Raw genomic sequence first — 26,509 nt, forward strand, 5'->3', positions numbered from 1 at the left:
GTTAGTTGTGGTGGCACACACCTGTAATCTCAGCTACCTGGGAGGCTGAGGCAAGAGAATCTCTTGAACTCCCAAGACAGAGGTTGCAGTGAGCCAAGATCATGACAGCGCATTCCAGTCTGGGTGACAGAGCGAGACCGCATCTCAAAAAAAAAGAAAAAGAAACTTCATGGCAACATCATTTGTAATAGTGAGAAAGAATTGGAAGTAACAACCAGCAATCACAGAAATGAAAACAGTACAGATGTATGGTAGAATTCTATACAGTGGTGAAGGGGAGCTATCAGCATGGATATACCTCAGAAACAGTGCTTAGGAAAAATAGCAAGTTTTAAAAAGTATAGGAACAATATGAAGATTTAAATATTTTTAAAAGTAGTAAATTTTATATGTATGAATTCCTAAATGATAGAATACGTAGTAAAAATGCAACGAGAACGTGAAGAACATTGGAGGCTTTACTGTGTTTCTGATGTTTCTTAATGGAGTGGTAGATACATGAGTGTTTATTACTTTATACTTATTCCTTTTTGTATGTGAAATATTGAAATATTTCAGGTAGAATGCTACACTGGGTCATATGGTTATTTCTAGTAGGTAAATCTTGTTTCCTTCGTATAATTTATAGGAACATTCTGATAACCAATTTATAGAAGCAATACATTTTAGGAAGGAAATAAATGAAAATTTTTCTTTAGAGCAGTGGTTGTTAAACTTCAGCATGCGTCAGAATCATCTAGTAGACTTGTTAAAACACAGATCGTTAGACCCCACCCCACAATTAATCAGATCTGGGGTGAGGGCCCAGCGTTTGCACTTCCAAGAGAATTTGAGGTGATACTGCTAATTTGGTTGAGGGACTATACTTTAAGAATCACTGCTCTAGGAAGTCCCAGTGGTATAAATGATTCTTTTGTAAATTTGGCAGGAGCTAGAATTCATCCTCCAAATTACTCTCATCCGCCTAATATATTTACTGCAGTGGGCCATGACAACTATATCAGTGTGGGGCAAAGTTTTAGGATAAATAGAAGAGTATTGTTTTGAGAAAGATACTTAGGAGACTGACTTTCTAGCAGAGCTGTCTGAGGAACTGTATGAAATATTATTACAAATAGGTGCCGGTTGCCTCCGTAGAACTAGTAACTGTAATTTTTAGTGTAAGTAGCTGCTGAGAGTATTTCTCTTTCCTTTCTACTGTTGGGAATCGTGTTACACAGAGTGTCAAATGTCTTTTAGTTGTTTATTACCTTTGTCAAAAGAATTTTTTACATTAATTTGTTTGTACAGTGACTTTTAGTGTAGTTGTAGAGCTGCTGTTTTTAGATGTTATTTGTTTTACTGGACTTACCCTCAATTTTTCTCTGTCCCCTCATCTTTCTAGTTACTAATTATAATCTTAAGCATCTATTTATCATTAAACCTGCGTGTAAGTATCCAGCTTCCACAACAAAACTTTTTTTTTTTTTTTGAGACAGAATCTCACTCTGTCTCCCAGGCTGGAGTGCAGTAGCTATAGCTGACTGCAGCCTCCACCTCCTGGGCTCAAGTGATCCTTCCACCTCAGCCTCCTGAGTAGCTGGGACCATAGGCATGCACTACCATGCCTGACTGGTTTTTGTAGAGATAAGGTTTCACCATGTTGCTCAGCCTGGTCTTGAACTCTGAGCTTGAGCAATCCTCCTGTCTCAGCCTTTCACAGTGCTTGGATTATAGACGGGAGCATCCATGCCCCGTCTAAGACTTCACTATTTTAAAGAAGAGACAATCTTATCACTAAATAGCTTGCTTAAAGACCTCTTTAAGCAAAGGACATTAGCACTGCTAATTTTCTTGTTTTGTATGTTTGTAATTTCCTTGTCCCTTTAAATTTTTTGTAAGGCAATAGCCACCTGATTATCAACACAGTTTTAAACCTTCATATTTAAATAGCAAAACTAAATACATTTTTTTTTGTCAGCAAATTTTGACTTAAGATGAACAGAAAACATTGCTAAAGATTTGAAGAAATAACACAGTGGGAATGTTTGAAACTAGTGTAATAAGCTTCAAATGACTGCATTTTGCTAAATAAGTTTCAATTATGTAATCCATGAAGAACTCCTTTCCTATCACATAGTAAAGAAGTGTGTTCTGGAGAAGACATATTTTCGGTAGTAAATTACTCCATTGATAAACATATTGTTATTTGGACACTGAAAACATTACCTCTGACTGAATAGCTACTTTGATTGGAATTTGCAAAGGATTTAGGGATAAGAATGATATATATGAAGTTTCAGTCATTCAAGGGAAAGTTATTGCAATAACAAAATTGAAAATATAAGTACACAGAGTACAGCAAGATGTTACTGTTAACTTTATAAAAATAAAACCTTTTAATTATTACAGGATTGTAACAAATTTCTGTGAGTGACCTGACAGTATTTTGTACCATTAAGAAGGTACTGGTTATCTTATGGCTTAGTTCTTTAAAAAGCTGTCAACCTAAAGATATTCTTGGTTTTCTTTTACTCCCCAATTCCTTCCCCGCCCCCAATTAAAAATATGCTGTGTGGTTAAGATAGTTTTAAAAAACTAAAATGAATATTTTTATCTGCCTCTTCAAGTCAAAGGTGCTTTCAGTATTGAATGGGGGGAAAATTTACTTCTTGAAAGAAGTCTGTACATGGATGGAACACTTTGAAAACAGATGTAAGCTTTACAGAGTTAGGGATATTTCTTCTGTCCTAATTATCCCAAGTAGGTCAACACTTGATAAATATTTGAATTAATTTTTTTAAAAAATGATGTAAGTGGCCGGGCGCGGTGGCTCAAGCCTGTAATCCCAGCACTTTGGGAGGCCGAGGCGGGCGGATCACGAGGTCAGGAGATCGAGACCATCCTGGCTAACCCAGTGAAACCCCGTCTCTACTAAAAAATACAAAAAAAACTAGCCGGGCGAGGTGGCGGGCGCCTGTAGTCCCAGCTGCTCAGGAGGCTGAGGCAGGAGAATGGTGTAAACCCGGGAGGCGGAGCTTGCAGTGAGCTGAGATCCAGCCATTGCACTCCAGCCTGGGCGACAGAGCGAGACTCCATCTCAAAAAAAAAAAAAAAATGATATAAGTATGTCACAAATAATCCTATGTGACCTCACACTATATATAAAAATTTAATCAGTGACATGAATCATGAGAGCAAAACCCATAAAACTCTTAGAAGAAAACATAGCAATAAGACTTCATGGCGTTGGATTTGTTAGTGAATTCTTAGATATGACACCAAAAGCATGAGCAACAAAAGGGACAGATAAAAAATATTCATTGCGGTGTTGTTCACAATAGCCAAAAGATAAAAGTGTCTCCCAACAGATGAATGGATAAACAAATGTGGTGTGTGTGTGTATGTATGTGTGTTGTGTGTATGTTATATGAAATATTATTCAGCCATAAAAGGGAACGAAGTTCTACAACATGGATTAACCTTGAAGACATTTTGCCAAGGACGCATACTGTTATTTCACTCATACAATATCTAGAATAGGCAGATTCATAGAGACAGAAGTAGATATTACCAAGGGTTGGAGGGAGAAGGGGATGGGTAATTATTACTTGATGGTTATAGAATTTCTGTTTGGGGTGATGAAAAATGTTTAGAAGTAGATAGTAGTGTTGATTATATAACATTGTGAATATAATTAATACTATTGAATTGTACATTTTTAAAAAAATGGTTAAAATGACAATTTTTTTATTCCTCTTTTTCTACAATAAAATACTAAAACGTGTGTGCACACAATCTTGGAAACAGAATTTTCTGATGTGTTTAGAAATCTTAGATTGAGTGGATTTTGGGGGATACTTTGGCCCTCTGTGTCTGCAGGTTTACATCTACAGATTCAACCAACCATGGCTTAAAATTATTTGAAAAAATAATAATACAACAATAAAAATAATACAAATTTTAAAATACAATATAACTATATTGTATTAGCTATTATGAGTAATCTTGAGATGATTTAAAGAATAAGCAGGGATATGTGTAGGTTATATGCAAATACTATGCCATTTTATATAAGGGGCTTGAGCATTTGCAGATTTTGGTATCCAGGAAGGGCTGAAGGGAGACCCCAAAACCGATTCTCTATTGTTAAACATACTGAGTTGCAAATCCTGATTAGGTTGCAAGAAAAATTGATGGAACAACTGAGGAAGGAAATTAGCTGAATGTCAGCAAAAACTTTTGCATGATTGGTAGAACAAATTCAGATTTTAGTATTGATGTGATTCAGAACTGCATTCATTTGGACTTTTGTTTGTAGTTTTTAATGGTGTTATCAAAATATATAAATGAGAATACCACTGTATTATAATCTGTTTGTCTTAGAAAAAATACGAAAATTTTGGTAGATCATAAAAGTACAAAAATGTACATTTAGAACTTTTCAAGTATTTTATTTTTAAATTATATTTTTGTGTATGTTTACTTATAAGTAATATCAGTGGAGTAGTATATATAATTTATAAGTAAATATGCATATATGCAATGCTGAAGAATTTTTGCTAAGAGTGTCTATAGAAGCTGTCAATTTGGAGGACAGTTTTATCACTTCAGAAAATATTTTGTTGAAAATAATATATCTGTAAAGTTATATTGACCCTATATTTTAGGCTGCTGGTCTTGGTCGTATGAAGCCAAACACACTTGTCCTTGGATTTAAGAAAGATTGGTTGCAAGCAGATATGAGGGATGTGGATATGTATATAAACTTATTTCAGTAAGTATCTTTTTAATTCAATAATGTAGTTCATTTAGAAAATGTTAATTTTGAAAGCTTGCCCTAATTTTTGGAGCCTGTTTCTCACGTCTCTTCTAATGGAAATATAAGAACGAAAAGAATCACACAAATCATCTGAGTTTTAAATTGATAATCTATTAATTTTTTATTGATCTTTGTCTCTTTACATACATGCATATATATATACACACATACCTATGTATGTATATGTATACATGTATACACTCTGGCTTCTCATTTAAGTTTGTAAACTTTTTCCTATTCCTACAGCTGTTGCTGAGCAGAGTTCCTGAATGTTAGACCCATCACCTCCTAAACTATGTCATTATAATGTGCTGAGGAGAAGGGTATTTTATCCCTGTTTAGGCTTGTTCCCCTTCCAAACAAATTTTGCAGTTAATCATTTGGTTCATTCATTACGTTATTTACATTTCTTTTATTTAAATGTACTTACATGTTTTGTTTTTCTACCATCTTGAAGAGTTAAGTTTGAGTTCACTGTAACTTCCGTTTTTTGGGTTGTCTAGTGCAGCAGTCCCCAACCTTTCTGGCACCAGGAACCAGTTTCATGGAAAACGATTTTTCCACAGACATGGGTAGTGGTGGGGGCTGTGGTTTCAGGATGATTCAAGCGCATTACATTTATTGTGGACTTTATTATTACCTATTCACCATAATGTAGACTCAGTGGGAGTCCTGAGCTTGTTTTTCTGCAACTAGATAGTCCCATCTGGGGGTGATGGGAGACAATTGAGGATCATCAGGCATTAAATTTTCCTAAGGAGCGCACAGCTTAGATTCCTCACATGTGCAGTTCATAATAGGGTTTGCACTCCTTTGAGAATCTGGTGCCGCTGCTGATCTGACAGGGGGTGTACCTCAGGTGGTAATGCTCACCTGCCCATGGCTCACCTTCTGCTGTGTAGCCTGCCCAGTTCCTAACAGGCCCCACCCACCACTGGTCCATGACCCCACCCACCACTGGTCCATGACCCGGGGATTGGGGACCCCTGGTCTAGTGTGTTCTTTTTTATTCTTTTGCTACTTTGTCTTTCTGGTTGTATTCTGTTTGTGGATTTTTGTGGATGTGTCTGTTGAGTGTAATCTACCACATGCTTTTTGAAACCGAGTTATTTAACAAAAAGAATAAAACGGTTTTTTTTGTTTGTTTTTGCCAGATTTTCTTCTTAATCTTGAAAAGTACTTGTTTTCCTACTATTCTAAGATTTGCCTAACCTGTTTATCTTGTTTATACTGAAGATAAGCATTCCCTCTCCACTATGACATACTTGATTTGAGGAGTTTTTTTTTTTCTCATCCTAAGCACTGATGAAATAAAACTGTCCACTTCTTATAATTGTCCTTTAAAACAAACAAAACACTTTTATTTACAAAGTAGCTTTAAGATTAAAGTTTAAGTCCTATTTTCTCTATGAATTTTGATCTGATCACCCTTTTTTCTCACTGGAGTCACTTCCTTGCTGGAACTCCTGTTGTATCTTTGGCTATAACCGCATATATTTGCCTGTCTCACATGTGATGGTTTTATTAGGGACATTTGAAAAGTCTTTGAGGAAACAGCTGGATCTCATACTCTACTTTTTAACGGATCTCTTTATATGGATTAGTAATATATATGGTAAACAAGATTTACCAACTAATTGTTAAATGCTTTTTGTAAAATTAAAACTCTGCTGATTTGTTGCATGTTGTCACTACTGTTGAGCTTTGGTTTTATTAACTTTTTTGTAAGCAAAACCTCGTTGTGGCTTTCTAATTCTGTATTCTGTATATATAGGGATTAGGGACAGAAAGATTAATGTGGTCCATGAGCCATGAAACCCGTGAGCCGTGGGCTATGCTTTTTCTCTCTCAAGACCTAAGAGCAGTGAGATGAAGTAATTATCCTAAAAAATAGAAAAAGTGACATTTTTTACAAATTATTTCATACGCCTGTCATGTTATTAGGTGTAGTTGCTCATAATGGAACACTGGAAGGGGTCTTTCTGACTCTGACCTTCTAGGGATTAAAGTGAGTGAGTGTTCTGAACGTTGAGTATGACTCTGAACATGACTCCTGTACGTCAGGCAGCAGTTAAAGGATAGGTGAAATACCACTTTCTGATTTTAGAACCATGTAAATTAATAGCAGTTTCAAAGCAGTGACACTGCTTATTCTTTATCTTGTTGCACTTCCACTGATGTTTTAGCTGTGATTTTTAAATACCTTGTGCAATTTAGGTATGCTTTATATGTTGTTTTTATTAGTAGTATATAAGATCTGAAGCTGCAAATCAGTTTTTATAGCTTATAACAAAAACATTTATTCGTTTTAATCCACAGTAAACTTGGGGAGCTATATTCCCTAGCTTTAAAGAAATTGATTTTGATTTAATCGATTAACCAATTTTTCAAATGTCTGTATTTTTTCCTCTAGTATTAATGAGATCTTTCAAGATACAACTGAGAAAGATTAATTCCTTAAATTAATTCCTTAAACTCTGTTTTGCTTCTCTCAAAAACCATATCCATCTATCCATGCATCTACCTGTCTATATCATCTATCATATATCCATCTATTTAATATTGCCTGTTAAATTTCTTTCTCCAGTGACTTTTTTAACTTTAGTTAGCTCATCTTAGGAATGTGGCCAGATTGTCTCTCCATGATTTAAAAACAAAAGACCTTTTATAACCATATATTATATCCTGAACACATTCTTCCATTTGTCAGTAAGATTAATAATTTGACCATTTTATTGGATTTTAGCCTTTTTAATTTCATATAGCTATATCTTAATATATCATTTTTAATATATCTACAGTGAATACTTATTACTTGTGCAATGAAAAATATTAAAGATGAAAGTTAAACCTGCTACCACTATCAGAGAACAACATGATGCTTCGAAATTTAAAATTAATTCAGTAGATTTGAGAAAAACTTGGATTAAAATGAAGATTTATGCTCATAACTGAGATTCCAGGGTTTAAGTCTGGTTTTAAAGCTGTGTTTGAAATTTTAATGTATTTTCTGTGTGTATAGAATGCTCTCAATTGTGTTTTTAAAAATGAAAGGGATCACGCCTATAATCCCAGCACTTTGGGAGGATGAGGCAGGTGGATCACAAGGTCAGGAGTCTGGCCAATGTGGTGAAACCCCATTTCTACTAAAAATACAAAAATTAGCCGGGCGTGGTGGTACGCATCTGTACTCCCAGCTACTTGGGAGGCTGAGGCAGAACGATTGCTTGAACACAGGAGGCAGAGGTTGTAGTGAGCCGAGATCACGCCACTGCACTCCAGCCTGGGTGACTGAGTGAGACTCTGTCTCAAAAAAAAAAAAAAAAAAAAAAAGGGAGAGGTAAATATGTATTTGCAGATGTATGTAAAATCTTTGAACCACTGTTCAAATCAGTTTTGTAAAAATTTAAAAATTATGTTAAAATTCCCTCAGTCTTTTCAAAAAGAATTTCTTCATATCCTGGAACCTGCTATCGTTCGCAGTAGCATGTAGGTTTTTGTGTGTGTGTCTTCATGTATTTCTCTTGGTTTTAATGGTATAAGCCCAAATATAAATATAGCGGGATTCTGAAAGTAGTTTTTCTATAATTTAACTCAGAAGGATAAAAATACTGCTGCTGCTTTAAACCACTGCTGTAGGTATAATGTCAGTACTGCAAAGATCTGAAAAGTAGTTTTCAAGGGTATTACAGAAGAGAATGTTGTGGGATTTGAAACTAACATACATATCTCAACAAGTGATTTAGTGATTTTCAAAGCATGTTTTAAAAATCAGACATTTAAAGCTGAAAGTAATTTTAGAGATCGTCTACTATTATCTTTATTTTATAGAGGATAACACAAATTTTTGTGGGGTTTTTTTGTTGTTTTTGTTTTTTTGTTTTTAGTGATGCCTTTGACATACAATATGGAGTAGTGGTTATTCGCCTAAAAGAAGGTCTGGATATATCTCATCTTCAAGGACAAGGTAAATTTTGCTTGAAATAAGTTTCTTATTTAAAAAAAATAAACTACTTTGTTAGAAAATTATATTCTCACGAACTCTTCATTACTTTTAATAATTATGTGTCATGGACTTATTATATGGCATTTTAAGATCACATCTGTTTGACTCCACTAAAGTTTGTGTTTTCTCTTTGTACCAACCTGGATGATGGTTAGTGATTATTACTGGAGAGAATAAAATTCAATCCAAAGGATAAGCTTAAGAGAAGCAGACATTAGTTAGGTTTGTCTGTTGGCCAGGTTTTTTAAAGACATAAGTAAAATAGCCTGAAGAAAAATTTTTAAATGACTACTAAATCATTAGACATTTTCATATTTATAAAACTATGCTTTGTACAGTCATATTGATAGTAGAAGCCTAAACTTTGTCGTAATGTTTTCTATCTTCAGCAGACCTAATGAATGTTTTTTTAAAAAACATTTTTTAATTTAAAAATATTTATAGATTCACAAGAAGTTGCAAAAAAATAGTAGAGAGGTCCTCTGTACCCTTCATCCAGTTTCCCCCAATGGTAATATCTTGCCTTATCCTAAGGTACTGTATCCAAGCCAGGAAATTGACATTGGAACAATCCACGGACCTTTTTCATATTTCAGCAGTTTTACAACTCTTGTGTGTGATTGTGTAGTTGTGTGCCACTTACTATGTGTTCATTTGTGTAACCACCATTGCAATAAAGATACAGAACTGTTCTGTCACTACAGACATCTCCCTATGTGTTCCCCCTTTCTATGTACTTTTCTTGTCTCCCATCATTACTGTATAATTTTGACATGTCAGGAATAGTGTGTAAATATTATAGTGTGTAACTTTTAAAGCATTTTTGGAAGTGAAGATTAAAGCCTAAGTAAGGTATAATTACTGCTTTTGCCAACTTTATAAAAACTATGGCCAGGCACCATGGCCCATGCCTGTAATCCCAGCATGTTAGGAGGTCGAGGTGAGTGGATGACCAGAGATCAGAAGTTTGAGACCAGCCTGACCAGCATGGTGAAGCCACGTCTCTACTAAAAATTCAAAAATTAGCCAGGCATGCTTGTAATTCCAGATGTTCGGGAAGCAGAGGCAGGAGAATTGCTTGAACCCAGGAGGCAGAGGCTACAGTGAGCCAAGATTGCTCCATTGCACTCCAGCCTGGGCGACAAGAGCAAGATTCTGTCTCAAAACAAAACAAAGCAGGGGAGAAAAAAAAAAAAAAAAAAAAAAACCAACTGTGAAGATTTTCTGGTAGTTTAAGAAATTATAAGCTTAAGAAAATTTACATATATAACATATTACCCCTAAGCCTAAATACTTAAGAAGTATCTGCTTCTGTAAATTGTTTTAATCTTCCCTCTCTTTACCCCTTTAAGGGCAGTCTGCAGTTTTGAAACGCTTTGAGGTCTTTATCCATGTAACCAAATATGCATTTTCAGCAATCTGGAGTAGGTTTGGCAAATTATTCAATTATTTCTTGCTCTACCAGAATTGAGGTTTAGAGTGCCTTATACCTGTTAACTCAACAGAAATAGTAGTGTTCCCTTTCACATATCACAGTTTGATGAATAAATTATATAGTTCTATCATTTACTGAAGTTTGAATGTGATTGAAACTTTTAGAAAGTATTTTCATGTATTTATAATCATTGTGAAATGTTTTTGAATACCTTATTATTCATCGTTAAGTTTTAAAACAGGAATTTGACTGGGCATAAGAATTAAGGGCATAGGCATTGGAGTCAGGCAAATCTGCTTTTAAAATCTCAGCCTTTTCTGTTAGATGTTTTGTAGCCTAGGCAAATTTGGTGACTTCCAAGCCTCAGTTTCCTTATGTGTTAAAATGTATTTACCTTACAGGTTGGTTGTTAAGATTAAAAAGGAGATTAAGGCCTGCGAGCTCTTAGCATAGTGCTGGCATGTAGTTTCTTTTGTTTCTCTTCATTTACACAAATAAATGATGAGGATTATGGACATACTATCAGTTTTATATTTGTCTTTGTGATACATATTTGTATGGTGGAAGTTAAATCTTTACTAACTCTGACAAAAAGAGAAAATGAAGAAAAACTACTTTAAAAGGAAGAGATGGTACTTTCACCATGAACTTAGGAAGACTGTATTCGGTGGTCTTGGTTTTATAGTAGTGGGTATAATTTTTCAGTATTGTCTGTCATCTTACATATCTATGGACAGTTGTTACATTTTACATTTTTTATGTAACTGATTTTGAGAGCAGAATTGATTCACATACTATGTATTACTGTCTACCAGATTCTACTGTTCTATGAATTGTACTCATTACTAATTCTCTAGCTCGTAATTCAAATACAGTTTATGTATCTGTATCCAAAATGCTTAGAACCTGAAGGGTTTCAGAATTTGGAGGGAGGAGGTTGATTCTGGAATGTTTGCATTACATGGTACTTACCAGTTGAGCATCTCTGGTTCAGAAATCCAAAATCTGAAATGCTCCATTGAGCATTTCCTTTGAGCATCATGTTAAGTATGTAAAAAGTTTCAGATTTTCAGATCAGAATATTCAACCTGTAACCTAGTTGTGGTTTACGTATTTAAATGAATAGTCATTTCAAACAGATTATCACAGTTGTTTAAATAAGAAGGCATTTATAACAAACATTTTTTCATAATAGTTTTATTACTAAACCATAATGCCTTATTTAACAGTTAAAATATGACTTAGATACTATTTTAAATAATTTTGTGTCTACAGAAGAATTACTGTCATCACAAGAGAAATCACCTGGCACCAAGGATGTGGTAGTAAGTGTGGAGTATAGTAAAAAATCCGATTTAGATACTTCCAAACCACTCAGTGAAAAACCGGTTACACACAAAGGTAATTTTCATTCAAACAATAAGTCTTATTAATAGTAATGTTTTAATTTGGGAGAAATATTTTTAATTATATAATATGTCTTATAAAAATAACCTGTTCTCAAACTTGTACTGGTCATTTCTTGCTGGTCAGGTAGAATTTATGGCTTTCAAAAATGGCTACAAAATGACTAGCTGTGTAAGGTACTAGAGTAGATCATCAGACAGAAACCATGCCAGATATTTACTAATATGGCCTCTGTGTTTTTATTTATAGTTGCTTTAAATAAAACATTTTAATTTGAAGCATAGGTTAAATCTAAATTTGGAAAGAACATGGTAATTTTAAAGTAACAAACTCATGAAACTTTCACATAATTTCATCCACAAATCTGTGTGTCATGTTTGAGAAGAAAAGAAGGATGACTTCCAAATCTTACTCTCCCACCCTCACTCTCCTACCTCTGTTCGGTCTAGTATCTCCATCTGTCCTATTCCTAGCTGACACGCAACAAGAAAAAAATCTGCGCTGTAAATCATCAGACTATAACATACTTTTGATTCCTGCAAAGTATTTCCCATTCTTTTTCTGAAATTACAACCTTGGACCAATCATGTCTTTGTGCAGTTTATCTCTTCTATATTGTTTAGAAGCAGTAATGTTGCTTTTTATTTCTTTCCTTCTTATTACCTTGTTGGCTTAGAGTATTAGTAAAGTTTAGTTCACACCCATTTTCCTTTTCGGTTCTTTGCTGGCTTGATTATAATTTATTTTGTTTTTCCTCAAAATTCTATAAACTGATTCTGATAACTGTTCTTATATTCCAGCATTTATTTTAGTTTGCAGTATACATTCTTTCATTTCCTCTTTTTTGTTTTTTTCTTTTGCTTCAAACATTCTTTTTCTACAGAATCTGTTGGGAATTAATAGGTGAAGTTTAATGGGAGGGTAAGAAGTAATACATATCAAGCATCTACTCCATGCACCCACATTATAGTGGATGTTACCCATATATTAGCTAATTAATATATGTTACAATCTTATGAAATCATTATTTTTATAGAACAGGAAAGTGGGTCAGTACATTTCTACTTACCTTTTTATTGTAAAAATCTAAATGCCTTTAACTTACTTTATAATTGTTAAATGTCAAGATTTCCTTGACATTTCTGAGCTCTTTTAAACAAATGCAGCATATCCATAGTTATATTTATAATTTTTATTATCAAAGACAAATGCCATTAAATATCTGCTTTATAAGAACAATATTGAATGCTATAAAATTAAATATAGTTGATTCTTTTTCCATTACAAGTTTAAGAAATTAGCGTTTGCTTTGTGTTTATTTTCTGTCAGTTATTCTCAAAGTCAGCAGCATAGATATTATAGAAAAGTTTATACATTTTAAAGTCTTCAGAATTAGAGACATTATTGTGTAGTTATTATAAATCTACAGTATTTAGCTGTGTTTGTCTTGGTTATTGAAGCATACATCATGCAAAGAGTCGTAAAGAACACCCTTTAAATACTTTCTGCCAGGCCCAGAGCTCAGTGCATTAATACTTGCATTAGTATAACGAGCTTAAGAGGTAGGTACTAACACCTCTTTCTACAAATGAGAAAAGCAAGTTCAGTAACGAAAGCTCACTCAGCTAGTAAAATGAGTAGAGGGAAGATTGCAATCTTGCAGTCTAACTCCAGAGCCCATTGCAGTATACTCTCCTGTCCAAGTCCGGAGTTTTATATGCCGTAAACAAATATTTTAATACAAGCTTATATTAAGGGAACAGAATGAGATTAGGAAAATTTTTAATGCCAGAAAAATATTTGTAGATATTTTTAAATATAAATGGATAAATATATGCACACATATATACATACACATATACATTTACATATTTGAGAAAAATCACTCCTGTATAACCTGGCGTTTTATATAAAGCAAAAATACTTCTTTCTCTGATCAAATTTCTTAATATTTCAAGTGGTGATTAATTTTTTACAAACAACAAATATCCATTAAATGTTTCTAAAATTGCTCTTCAGTTATTTGCACAGTGATGCAGTGGCATGTTTAAAATTTATGTATTATCTGCAATATCAATGTTTAATGTCATTTATACTTTATAAGCCACAGTTCAACATCTTCTCAAGTATGAAAGTGTAAAAATTTTAAAAATACGCTGAAATTTAAAAAATAATTTTACAGAAATTAGAGGTGTTAGTCATCCTGTAGGGGAGGGGTCTCAAATATGTGTGCTTTTTAGAAGCTTCAGCACTCAGTGCAGAAAATATTAATCTTCAGTCTTCTTTTTCAGTGGACTGTTGCTTCCTACTATATTTTGTTTATAAATGTGCTCTAGTTGCATTTTTATCATTTTATTAATATAAAGGCAATTAACATATTTTTGTGTTTTTTAAACATAATCTAGTTGAGGAAGAGGATGGCAAGACTGCAACTCAACCACTGTTGAAAAAAGGCAGGCATTTTTCATCATTTTATTTTAATCCCTTTTTCATACTGTAAACTCTTTAACTCCAGCCTTATTCCCTTCTCTTTTTTTTTTAACCTTGGTTTTTATTTTCATGGTGAGGTAATGTTACAGTTCTGTGAATGCAGATTAGAAAAAGTATTATTAGTCTAAAGAGGTAAGCCTTCCCAGGAAATGGAGTTATATCACAGACAAATTCTTTTCAATCATCGTAGCATTTCTGAAATATTCAGACCCAGACAGCCGGTATTAATTTTTTTTTTTAATTTTAAACTGCATGGTTTAGATGATAAGTAGGGACACTGAAACAGGTTTTATTTGCAGTGTCACTTGCATTCTTTACCATCAGTTGTACCCAGCCAAGTCCTCAATTTTGATACTAATGTATTTTTCATTTCAAAAATTACAATATTTCTCACAGTCGTGCTGCGTTTGGGAGATACACAGTCATGTCAACATACATGAATTTTATGAGAAGGAGATAGAGGTGAGAGTTATGGAGCAGTGTGGTTTGGTAGCCATATTTCATCGTGCAAAATCATTTGTCATGTTTGCATATATCACAGCAGCATGAAAAGTGACATTCTGCAGAAGTAATCAGATGTCCTCATATGGATTTCTGCTTTTAAAATTTTGGTGTAGGAGTTTCATGGTAGTCATTTGCTTGCTCACGGAATCAATGCTGTTTTTTGTTTCATTTTGTTTTGTTTTAACTCCTGGGAATATAAATGGGAACTCCTTGGTGTACTGTTCTCAGGCCTGCAGCAGATGGGTGCCCTTCCAAGGAGCTCCCACCATCTTTCTGTGGTTCAGAGAAAGATGCGGTGGTTATATGGCTTTAGAATTGGGTTCCACCTATTGGGGACAAAACATAGGTAAAAATTAGAAGTCTTTCTTTAGACTAAGGTTTCACTGTGATCATTGTAAGAATGTGTTAGTATGTCTTCAACTCCCATCTTTCATTTTTATTACAGATAACAACTTTGTCTTTTAAAAAGTTGTGAGCTTTAAATTATTGAGATACCAGATTACCAAAGAAATAGTTTCACAGAACAGGTATAAACTTGATTTGTCCAGTTTGACTAAAACAGCTTTTCAAAACACAAAATCTAGCAGCTCAGTATAATTTTTTGACTGTTATTTATGATTCTCTTACATTCATTCAGAATGCTTGAAAATATTAGTAATTAGGCAGATAATTTGGATTGGTTTAGCTATTGTAAAGAGTTCTCTCTAGCCATTTATAAAGTAAACTTTTATTATAAACAACTGAACGCTTATGGTAGATGCCATATACAATTGTCTGAATTGTCTGTAGTATAAACATCTGAATATAAAAAAATTAGGAAACGATAGGAATTCAGCAAAAGGGACTTTAATATTTACTTTGCTTACATTTTATTTTTTGCTTAATCCTTTAGAATCCAAAGGCCCTATTGTGCCTTTAAATGTAGCTGACCAAAAGCTTCTTGAAGCTAGTACACAGTTTCAGAAAAAACAAGGAAAGAATACTATTGATGTCTGGTGGCTTTTTGATGATGGAGGTAAGGTTGTTAATTTTTAAAAAAATGATTTTAAATTTAGTAAAATTGTGAAAATAGTAAGAAATGGCAGGCACTCTTTACCCGTGGACCCCATTCAAATTTTGCCAGCATTCCCAAAAGCAAAAGGATTCATTTCAGAATCAGGCACAGCATTTAGCAGTCTGGTCTTTTCAGTATCCCTAATGCGGAGGTTGTTCAGTAGTATTTCCTTGAGCTTCATGACCTTAACTTTTAATATTGTGAACCGTTTTGTTGACTGTCACCCAATTTGAAGTGCTATTTTAATGTTTTATTTAATTAGTTTTTAGGTTGTCTATCTTTGGCAGAAATATTACAGAAGTGATGCTGTGCTCTTCTGTCTACATCTCATCAGGTGGCACAGGATGTTGATTTGTCCCGTCACTGATGAAATTAACCATTGAGTAATATATGATTTTTACCACGTTTATTCACTGAAAAGTTATCCTCCCCCCCCCCAAATTTATAATTACAGGTATTGGGGATGGCACAGAGGAATTACTCTGAGACTATGTAAATACACTATTCTTGCAGCCTTTGCCACTATCTTTAGCATCCATTGATGTTTATTGTTGTTATTGTTGTGGTTGCCAAATGATGATGTTCCTATTCCATCGTTTCTTCCTCATTTATTAGTTGGCATTTTATTGTAAGGAAGAGCTTTCTCTTTATTTCTGTCAGTGTGGACTCATCAATTCCTATTTTATTGATATTCAGTGGGATATGTGTTAGACTGTTCTTGTGTTGCTCTGAAGAAATACCTGAGACTGGGTAGTTTGTAAAGAAAAGAGGTTTAATTTGCTGACGATTCTGCAGGCCACACAAGCATGGTCCTGACATCACTCAGCTTCTGGAGAAGCCTCAGGGAGCTTTTACTTACAGCAGAAGGCAAAGCAGGAACAGGCATAACACATAATGAAAGCAGGAGTGAGAGAGACACAGGAGACAGAGATGCCACACACTTTTAAATGACCCAATCTCATGAGAACTATCACAAAGACAAGCACCAAACATTGAGGGACCAACCCCCATGATCCAAACACCTCTCACTAAGCTCCACCTCCAGCACTGGGGATTAATTACAGTTCACTATGAGATTTCAGTAGGGGCTGATATCCAAACTATGACAGAATATAATTTGTTACTTTCGTTTGTTTTGATGTTCCAATTGTCCCATATTTCGCCAGCACAGTCCTCCTTAGGCTGATTTCTTTCCATTTATCATGTCCCAGTCATTCTTTTGAGTTATTTTCCAACACAAGAAGATGTTCCAGGCTCAGTTTTATTGTTTTACACTTTCTCTTCATAGCCGTGGAAGTAACCCTTTATCCAAGGAATGCTGGTTCCTTTTACTGAATAACGGTGTTTAGAAACAAAGATCAGGGCATTGGATATGCTTGTGTCTACTACAGTGTCACTGCTCCCAGGCCTTCTCGATGGACAGAGCCAGGAACTCCTTGTATATGTGTGTGTGGAGCTATAAATGGAGATCAAAAACCAATTTCAGTCCAGCTTCTACCTTTTCATATTTCTAATTTTCATTGTTAAACATGGCTCCTGCTAAGGTCAATAAATACACTATCCCATTTGGCTATCTTCCTTGAATGGGATCAGACTCCATTAGGAGTCCTTTCTTTCTCAGGTCTGCTAATGGCTTTTTGACTGAATTATCAAGGAAGGACAGAAATAATATTTTTGTTTTATATGGTGTTGTAGTAGACGTGTTTTTCGAGGCTAAATTGATGTTCCTGATTAAGAAATTAGCATTTAGTAAATGATTCATTATATTTTTATAATTCAGGTTTGACCTTATTGATACCTTACCTTCTGACTACCAAGAAAAAATGGAAAGATTGTAAGATCAGAGTATTCATTGGTGGAAAAATAAACAGAATAGACCATGACCGGAGAGCGTAAGTTTATTTCACATCGAAGGGCATGCATCTAGTAGCACTTCATTGCTACGGTATAAATCTGATAGGATAAAAATTAGACAATCCAGAAAATGTCTATTATCTTGCTTTGTTCTTTACTGAAGTTAAAAATTTTAAATATAACCTTGTTGTCTTTAGTCTTCATGTTTAACTAGTAGATACTTAATTTTACTTAGATGTAATTTTTTTTAACATATTAGCATTTTAGAATGTCCTTCTTAAATACTTGTAACTTTAAAGTGCTAAGCAACATTTTTCTTTTAATCAGGGGAGAAAGTGCACAAACATTACCTATTTGTATATGGGATACATTTTGTTGTAGACTCTAGACAACAAAATGCAGGATGCCATTGTCATTCATCCAATTCTTTCCGAATATACTGTCACAATTATAGTTCTTGTTTCAGTATTTCTCTCCTGCTCTGTAAGTACTTGTTTTGTCTTTGACCTGTAACATGTATATTGTACAGACTACATAATGTGCATAATCTTCAACCTAATTAATGTGTATATTGTACACATTATGGATCAAAGATATGGGTACTTAGAAGCATTGAAACCCAGTTTTATTTTTCAGAAAGCAGAGTTTTGACCATATAATTCCTCTACCCAAAATACTTTAACGACTTTCCTGCTACCTGCCATAGAAAATCTAATTGTTATAATGTAGCAGTCAAGGCCCTTGACAGTCTGTCCTCTCATTCCCTTTCTGTTCTTCTATTTCCCCCAGTATGCCTTATACTTCAGTACACTTTTCCATATGCTCTAAGCATGCATGTGACTTCAGGCTTTTACTCCTTTGCCTACTCTCATCTCTCTACTGTAAACAGCTCTTCACTTGCCTCTCCTTTTATCTCTTTAAATACTGCACTCTTTAAAACCTAGCTCAGTTCTTCATAGTGCCTTTCCTGTTTCCCCCGCCTTACCCCCAGATCTAGTTGTTATGTTTCTTTCCGGAATCACAATGGACTTTATACCTACCACTCATCACATTCTGGCAGGTATTATATTTATTTTCTTATTTAAGTTTTGTGGGCCCTGTTATGTTTAGCATGTTTTATAGTAGGCACTTAATTGATAGGTCCTGGAATTCAGCTAGGTGTTTATTCATTTCAAATAGTGAATTATGCAAGAAATGCTAATAATAAATTTAATAATCAAACCTGTAGCAAATCTTTTTTCTCATATCTCAATTTAAAAACATTTTCATTACAAATAAAATTGCATTTTTTTTGTATATATGTGCACTTCAACTGTTCTATTGTTGCCACCAATGTTTCATTGCCAGCTATGCCTTCGGAAAGGTATTTACTGAAAAATCAGGCTTGTTGATGCTCCTTTTCTATGTCCTGTTCCAGTTCCCTCCTCCCCCAAAATGCTATGAACTTAATCTGCCATCAACTATATCTTCAGTATGGCCCACAGGTCATATTTGGGCCCTGAGATAAGCATTCTTCTTGGATGGAAGAATAATCCAAAAATAAATATTTGTCTACTAGTTTTTATTGAAATTTATGTACTTATCAATATAGTTTGACTAACCTTAAGAAACATTAGCTGCCATTTAAATTTAATTATTAATGTCTCTTTGTCCATTACTCAGTACTAAGGAGAGATACAGAGAAAGTAAAACACTCAGTGATTGATTACTCAGAAAGTAAAGTACTCAGTGAATTTAAGTCTGCTTTGTGAATGAATGGTGTGAATTAATTCAAATGGACATTGTTTAGCACATGATAGACTGACTTTTTCTATAAATTATGCTTTTCAGATGTATGGATTCAGCCCAATATAGAATGAAAATACTTGTATCTTAATTCTATTTATTTTTGTTGTAGGATGGCTACTTTGCTTAGCAAGTTCCGAATAGACTTTTCTGACATTATGGTCCTAGGAGATATCAATACCAAACCAAAGAAGGAAAAGTAAGTTACTCTACAAGTTTCTGATCCTTTTATAGATGGCCTACTCAGACAGATTCAACTTAATTAAAACCCAGAGATTTATTTTCCTGCTGTTAGTTACATGTGAAGTCAATATTTTAAAAATCTAGCATTAATAGTTGGTATGCATATATCAGATATTAAAGAAAGTCTAAAGAGTTTTCAATATTCAGAGAGGATTTAAATTACAGCTTTACATGTGATTTCTGAAAGGTGGTTCATTTCCATTGCCCCTGCCTGCAGTCGTTATAACCACTCAGTCCCTGCTCTACATACCTATTACTTTCCACTGTTTCGTTTTATTGCTAAAATAGGAAAATCTAAACATTTGCCTACAATAGTTGCATTCAGAGTTCTTCTAGGAAAGACTTTGGAATATTCCACCTTAAAATGGTATATACAGGTTGTTATAATGATATTTGTATTTATTTTACCTGATATAATTTTAATTCTTAGATTAATGTTGAATCAATACAAAGCTGATGTAAAGAATTCCTTTTAGATAGGAAATAGTAAGGTAAAATTTGTGAGATTGCTTTTATTGTAAAACTGTGTACTGGGTGCTTCATACTAGATTTGATACTGAAAAATACGTTTTTCATGTTCATAGAGGATTAGAATGCCATTCATGTTATTTTATTGGTAAGTATATGGATGTAGAAATTAATTTTTCATTTCCTTAAATTTTTAGTGTCTGCCCTTTTCCCCTTCAAAATGTTCTAGTACATTTTTTTACACTACTTTTATTCATTGATAACTGGGAAAGCCTTTGGGTGTTTTAGAGCAGGGTAGTAACACAATTTGACTTATTGCTCAAAGGGATCATTTTGGCTACTATGGTAAAATATATTTAGGTTGAGAGAAAATGGCCATAGGGGGAGGAGGGGTAGATACAGGGAGATCAGCTTTAGCAGTTAAAAATGCAATTTTATTACAGGTTGGAGATTCCTTATCCCAAATGCTTGGGATCAACCAAAAGTGTTTCAGATTTCAGATTTTTTTTTAAATTTTGAAACATTTTCATTATACATGCTGGTTTAGAATCCCTAATCCAAAAATCAGAAATTCAAAATGTTTCACTGAGCATTTCCATTAGACATCATATTGGTGCTTAGAAAGTTTTAGATTTTGAAGCAGTTTGGATTTCAGATTAGGGATGCACAATCTGTATTGTCCATATGGGTTCTAATTTTCTCATCAGTTTGAGAGACTAGAAATTGCTGTTTTTGAAATAAATTGCCAAAGTGATTATTATGGTTGGGGTATGGAGAGGAGCATAATAAATGAGAGGCACTGACTTTGCAAGTTATAGTTTAATATTTAAGATCTTTCTGTTATGTAACTTAAAATAAGATTAGTTGTGAGAATTCTTTGTTTTTTAAAGTATTATAGCTTTTGAGGAAATGATTGAGCCATACAGACTTCATGAAGATGATAAAGAGCAAGATATTGCAGATAAAATGAAAGAAGATGAACCATGGCGAATAACAGATAATGAGCTTGAACTTTATAAGACCAAGGTATTCTTTCACTTCTGCTTTATTTTCATTGATTTTTTATGTAATAAAAGACATGAAAAGCAAGAACTTCAAATTTGATATAGGAGGGGTCAATTGTATAAATGAACTCTAAAATAGATTTATTTGAGGTTAGCAGAAAGCATTTTTAAAAAAAAAAAAATTTTATTACACTAAAATTCATTTCCATTTCTTTTTGTCTCCTTATAGTTTTATGAACCATGCTAAATTCTTATTTCCAAATGGTCTAGGAATGACTTTGTCCTGTTTCATTTCAGACCTACCGGCAGATCAGGTTAAATGAATTATTAAAGGAACATTCAAGCACAGCTAATATTATTGTCATGTAAGTAGTAAGTAATATCTTTATAAAGATTTTCTTGCTAATTTCTGATAATATGCTTTGAATTAATTTCTGTTCCAGCTACATATCTATATAACACCCATATTGACTTAGTTGTTGTAAGGAGGAAAAAACAAACTTGTAAAAATATACTATGCTTTAAGCATATGGAGAAAGACTAACCTTAAGCTTATATGAATCCCAAGTAATTTTTTTATCGTAATTGGAACCTTTTGTTTACACTTCTCACCTTTTCAAAATTCCTTATCTTTGTAAACACTACAGCATAGCCATTAAGTATGTGTGGATAGGAGGGTCCTACGTTAAAATTTGGACCCCAGACAGCTTCCTCTTGAAAATAACCCAAAAAATGTTATTTGGCAGATTAAACTTGAATAGTGATTCCTGTCTGGATTCCCATTCTTATGTTTTCCACACACAAATTTTACATACCGACACATTGTCCTTGAGTTAAATACAGATGTAAATGCCTGCTTTGGCTCTTTCTCTATTGAACTAGGTTAGCTAGATATTCTTTGAACCCACATTTTCTCAGTTCTGGAACATGTGTCCTTAGATAGGAAAGCTCAGGCCTCTCCCCCACAAAAAAAGCCAAATAATGAAAAAAACTATCAAAAGATTGTTAGTTTAACAACAAGCATTTAATAAATCAGAAAGTTTCAAGTTTTGCTGATGATAAATACCTGTAATGGAAAAGACACTAAAACACAGAAATTTAGAGAAAAACTTACAAAGCAGCTGGTCACTGCTACCACCATCCATAAATAGAAATTAAAACTGAGATAAGAAGATAAAAATTGCATTTATCCATATATAGCTTCTGTTTTCTAAATTTGGATAGTAAACATACCTTTCACCTAAAAGAATTCTATTCTTATTAAAGAAGGGGAAATCTAGGGTTTAGTGTTATATCTCAGAGATACTGTGGTTTATAGAAATATTTACTGTTCTTATGAACAAATTCTTAAAAATCTTTGTTGATACAGATTATAGTCTTTTATATACACGTGTACGATGGTGGTACCATAAGATTGTAATACCATATGTTAAGCTGGGCATGATGGTGTGCACCTGTAGTCTCAGCTACTTGGGAGACTGAGGTGGGAGGATTGCTTGAGACCTGAAGTTTTGAGTCCAGCCTGGACAATGTATTAAGACCCATCTCTCTTAAAAACAAAAACAAAAAAACCATATTTTTACTGTATCTTTTCTATATTTAGCTATGCAAATGCTTACCATCGTGTTACAGTTGCCTATGGTATTCACTACAGTAACATACTGTACAGGTTTGTAGCCTAGGAGCAACAGGCTGTGTCATATAGCCTAGATGTGTAGTAGGCTATACCATCTTGGTTTGTGTAAGTACTCCTATGATGTTTTCATGAGGGCAAAATTGCCTGACAATAATAACTTCTAAGAAATGAGTCGCTATCGCTAAGCAACACAACTGTGGTTGTTATTCTATATGCAGAATTCTCCTGCACTCAGAAATATTCTGTAATTATAGTAATTTATAGTAACTTATTGTAATCTACTTTATAATTTTTGCTACATTTTATTCTGTCAATGCATTGCTCAGGTTTTTTTTCTCTTTTTGATACCAGGAGTCTCCCAGTTGCACGAAAAGGTGCTGTGTCCAGTGCTCTCTACATGGCATGGTTAGAAGCTCTATCTAAGGACCTACCACCAATCCTCCTAGTTCGTGGGAATCATCAGAGTGTCCTTACCTTCTACTCATAAATGTTCTATACAGTGGACAGCCCTCCAGAATGGTACTTCAGTGCCTAGTGTAGTAACTGAAATCTTCAATGACACATTAACATCACAATGGCGAATAGTGACTTTTCTTTCATGATTTCATTAATTTGAAAGCACACAGGAAAGTTGCTCCATTGATATGTGTATGAAGACTTCGGTTTTAGTCAATTCCATATCTCAATCTTAATGAATGGTGATTCTTCTCTGTTGAACTGAAGTTTGTGAGAGTAGTTTTCCTTTGCTACTTGAATAGCAATAAAAGCGTGTTAACTTTTTGATTGATGAAAGAAGTACAAAAAGCCTTTAGCCTTGAGGTGCCTTCTGAAATTAACCAAATTTCATCCATATATCCTCTTTTATAAATTTATAGAATGTCAAACTTTGCCTTCAACTGTTGTTTTTATTTCTAGTCTCTTCCACTTTAAAACAAAATGAACACTGCTTGTCTTCTTCCATTGACCATTTAGTGTTGAGTACTGTATGTGTTTTGTTAATTTTATAAAGGTATCTGTTAGATATTAAAGGTGAGAATTAGGGCAGGTTAATGAAAAATAGGGAAGGGGAAATGGTAACCAAAAAGTGACCCCATGGTACGGTTTATATGAGTATATGTTAATACAGAGCTAGGAAAAAAAGCCCCCCAAATGCCTTTTTAACCCCTCTGATTGGCTATTATTACTATATTATTATTTCTTGAAACCTCTAAGATTAAAGATTCATCCCATACTTTTCTATACCATGCTTAAAAACGTCATTCTTTAAACAAAAATACTCAAGATCATTTATATTTATTTGGAGAGAAAACTGTCCTAATTTAGAATTTCCCTCAAATCTGAGGGACTTTTAAGAAATGCTAACAGATTTTATGGAGGGAATTTAGACAAAGCAATGTCATTTAATAGACTATTTCAATATTTAAGTGGAATTTCAGTATACTGTACTATCCTTTATAAGTCATTAAAATAATGTTTCATCAAATGGTTAAATGGACCACTGGTTTCTTAGAGAAATGTTTTTAGGCTTAATTCATTCATTATTCAATTGTCAAGTACACTTAGTCTTAATACACTCAGGTTTGAACAGATTATTCTGAACATTAAAATTTAATCCATTCTTAATACTTTAAAACTTTTGTGTTAAGAAAAACTGCCAGTTTGTGCTTTTGAAATGTCTGTTTTGACATCATAGTCTACTAGTACAATTTTGACAGTGCATATGTACTGTTACTAAAAGCTTTATATAAAATTATTAATGTGAAGTTTTTCATTTATAATTCAAGGAAGGATTTCCTGAAAACATTTCAAGGGATGTCTACATATTTGTATGTGTGTGTGTATATATGTATATGCATACACAGATGCATATGTGTATATATAATGAAATTTATGTTGCTGGTATTTTGCATTTTAAAGTGATCAGGATTCATTAGGCAAACTTTTGTTTAAGTAAACAAGTTCAAAATCAGATTAACAGATACAGGTTTCATAGAGAACAAAGGTGATCATTTGAAGGGCATGCTGTAATTTCACACAATTTTCCAGTTCAAAAATGGAGAATACTTCGCCTAAAGTACTGTTAAGTGGGTCAATTGATAAAAGTTTCTGTGGTGGAAAATTTATGCAGGTTTTCATGAATCTTTTTTTTTTTTTTTGAGACGGAGTCTTGCTCTGTTGCCATGCTGGAATGCAGTAACGTGATCTGAGCTCACTACAACCTCCGCCTCTCCAATTCAAGCAATGCTCCTGCCTTAGCCTCCCTAGTAGCTGGGACTACAGGTGCACGCCACCATGCCCAGCTAATTTTTGTATTTTGAGTAGAGACGGGGTTTCACATTATTGACTAGGATAGTCTCTATCTCTTGACCTTGTGATCTGCCCGCCTCGGCCTCCCAGAGTGCTGGGATTACAGGTGTGAGCCACTGCGCCCGGCTGGTTTTCATGAATCTTGATAGACATCTATAACGTTATTTTCAGTGGTGTGCAGCATTTTTGCTGCATGAGTATGAGCTAGGTATAGAGATCTGATAACTTGAATTCAGAATATTAAGAAAATGAAGTAACTGATTTTCTTAAGAGAAAATTCTACATTTTAACTCACAGCATTGTTCCATTGCAGGTTTTGCAATGTTTGTTTGGGGGTAAAGACAGTAGAAATATTATATTATTCAATAAACAATAACGTGTGAACTTTAAAAATGGATAATAGGGCATGGACTGAGTGCTGCTATCTTGAAATGTGCACAGGTACACTTACTTCTTTTTTAAGTTTTTCCCATTCAGGAAAACAACATTGTGATCTGTACTACAGGAACCAAATGTCATGCGTCATACATGTGTGTATAAAGTACATAAAATGTATCTAAATATTCATAATGTGGGGTGGGTAATACTGTCTGTGAAATAATGTAAGAAGCTTTTCACTTAAAAAAATGCATTACTTTCACTTAACACTAGACATCAGGTCGAAAATTTGCAAGATTGTTATAGTACTTATTTCAGCAATTTTTAGAGATGCTAGCTAGTGTTGAAGCTAAAAATAGCTTTATTTATGCTGAATTTTGATTTTTGTGCGAAATTTTTTTAGTTCTAATCATTGGTGATAGCTTAGAGATAAACAATTATGCCATGGCATTTGACAGTTCATTATTCCTATAAATAAGAATTCAGTGAGTTTAAAGAGAATGGTGGTGTTAAGCTGATTATTAACAGTTACTGAAATCAACTATTTATTTGTTACATTATTCCATTTGTATTTTAGGTTTCCTTTTACATTCTTTTTATATGCATTCTGACATTACATATTTTTTAAGACTATGGAAATAATTTAAAGATTTGAGCTCTGGTGGATGATTATCTGCTAAGTTTGAAAATGTAATATTTTGATAATACTGTACTATAACTGTCACACAAATGCTTTTCTAATGTTTTAACCTTGAGTATTGCAGTTGCTGCTTTGTACAGAGGTTACTGCAATAAAGGAAGTGGATTCATTCAACCTATTTAATGTCCATTCTTATATTTTATCTGTAAGTTTTTGCCAGCTTTGTGGTTTTGTGTCATTTAGATAACTATTGCTTCATTCATTTCTGAATTTTTAAAATAGCTTTTACCTTAATATTCATGCCCTGGAAAAGTCGTTCACTATTCCTAAACCTTTGCAGTAATCACTGTTGATACTTATAGTATGACTGAACCATCTAAGCTGCAGCTCATTATGGGTTTTTTTTAAGTGACCTGGCTTTTCTAATTCTGCTTTATCTTTGGGCCAAATCTCTCATTTGTCAATGAGGAAACTAGAAGATTAAAAGCGATTCATAA

General features: G+C 33.8%; 1 protein-coding gene across 3 annotated transcripts in view; it reads left to right on the forward strand.

Moving 5' to 3' along the window:
• Window positions 1–26,190, forward strand: part of SLC12A2 (solute carrier family 12 member 2) — a 104,909-nt gene extending 78,719 nt beyond the window's left edge. The window contains exons 18-27 of one of the 3 annotated variants that reach the window (XR_003119802.1): window positions 4,650–4,756; window positions 8,689–8,768; window positions 11,518–11,643; window positions 14,055–14,102; window positions 15,536–15,658; window positions 17,478–17,589; window positions 19,449–19,535; window positions 20,938–21,073; window positions 21,281–21,416; window positions 23,039–26,190. Coding sequence is in view for 2 of the 3 variants with exons in the window: in XM_025387501.1 (XP_025243286.1) it covers window positions 4,650–4,756; window positions 8,689–8,768; window positions 11,518–11,643; window positions 14,055–14,102; window positions 15,536–15,658; window positions 17,478–17,589; window positions 19,449–19,535; window positions 20,938–21,073; window positions 21,349–21,416; window positions 23,039–23,174 (1,023 nt within the window). In the remaining variant the exon portion in view is untranslated. The remainder of the gene's footprint in view (window positions 1–4,649; window positions 4,757–8,688; window positions 8,769–11,517; window positions 11,644–14,054; window positions 14,103–15,535; window positions 15,659–17,477; window positions 17,590–19,448; window positions 19,536–20,937; window positions 21,074–21,280; window positions 21,417–23,038) is intronic. The other 2 variants (XM_025387501.1, XM_025387502.1) reach the window with 2 other exon arrangements.
• Window positions 26,191–26,509: the final 319 nt, after the last annotated feature.

This window comes from Theropithecus gelada, chromosome 6 (assembly GCF_003255815.1).
Source record: "Theropithecus gelada isolate Dixy chromosome 6, Tgel_1.0, whole genome shotgun sequence".
NCBI lineage: Eukaryota > Metazoa > Chordata > Mammalia > Primates > Cercopithecidae > Theropithecus > Theropithecus gelada.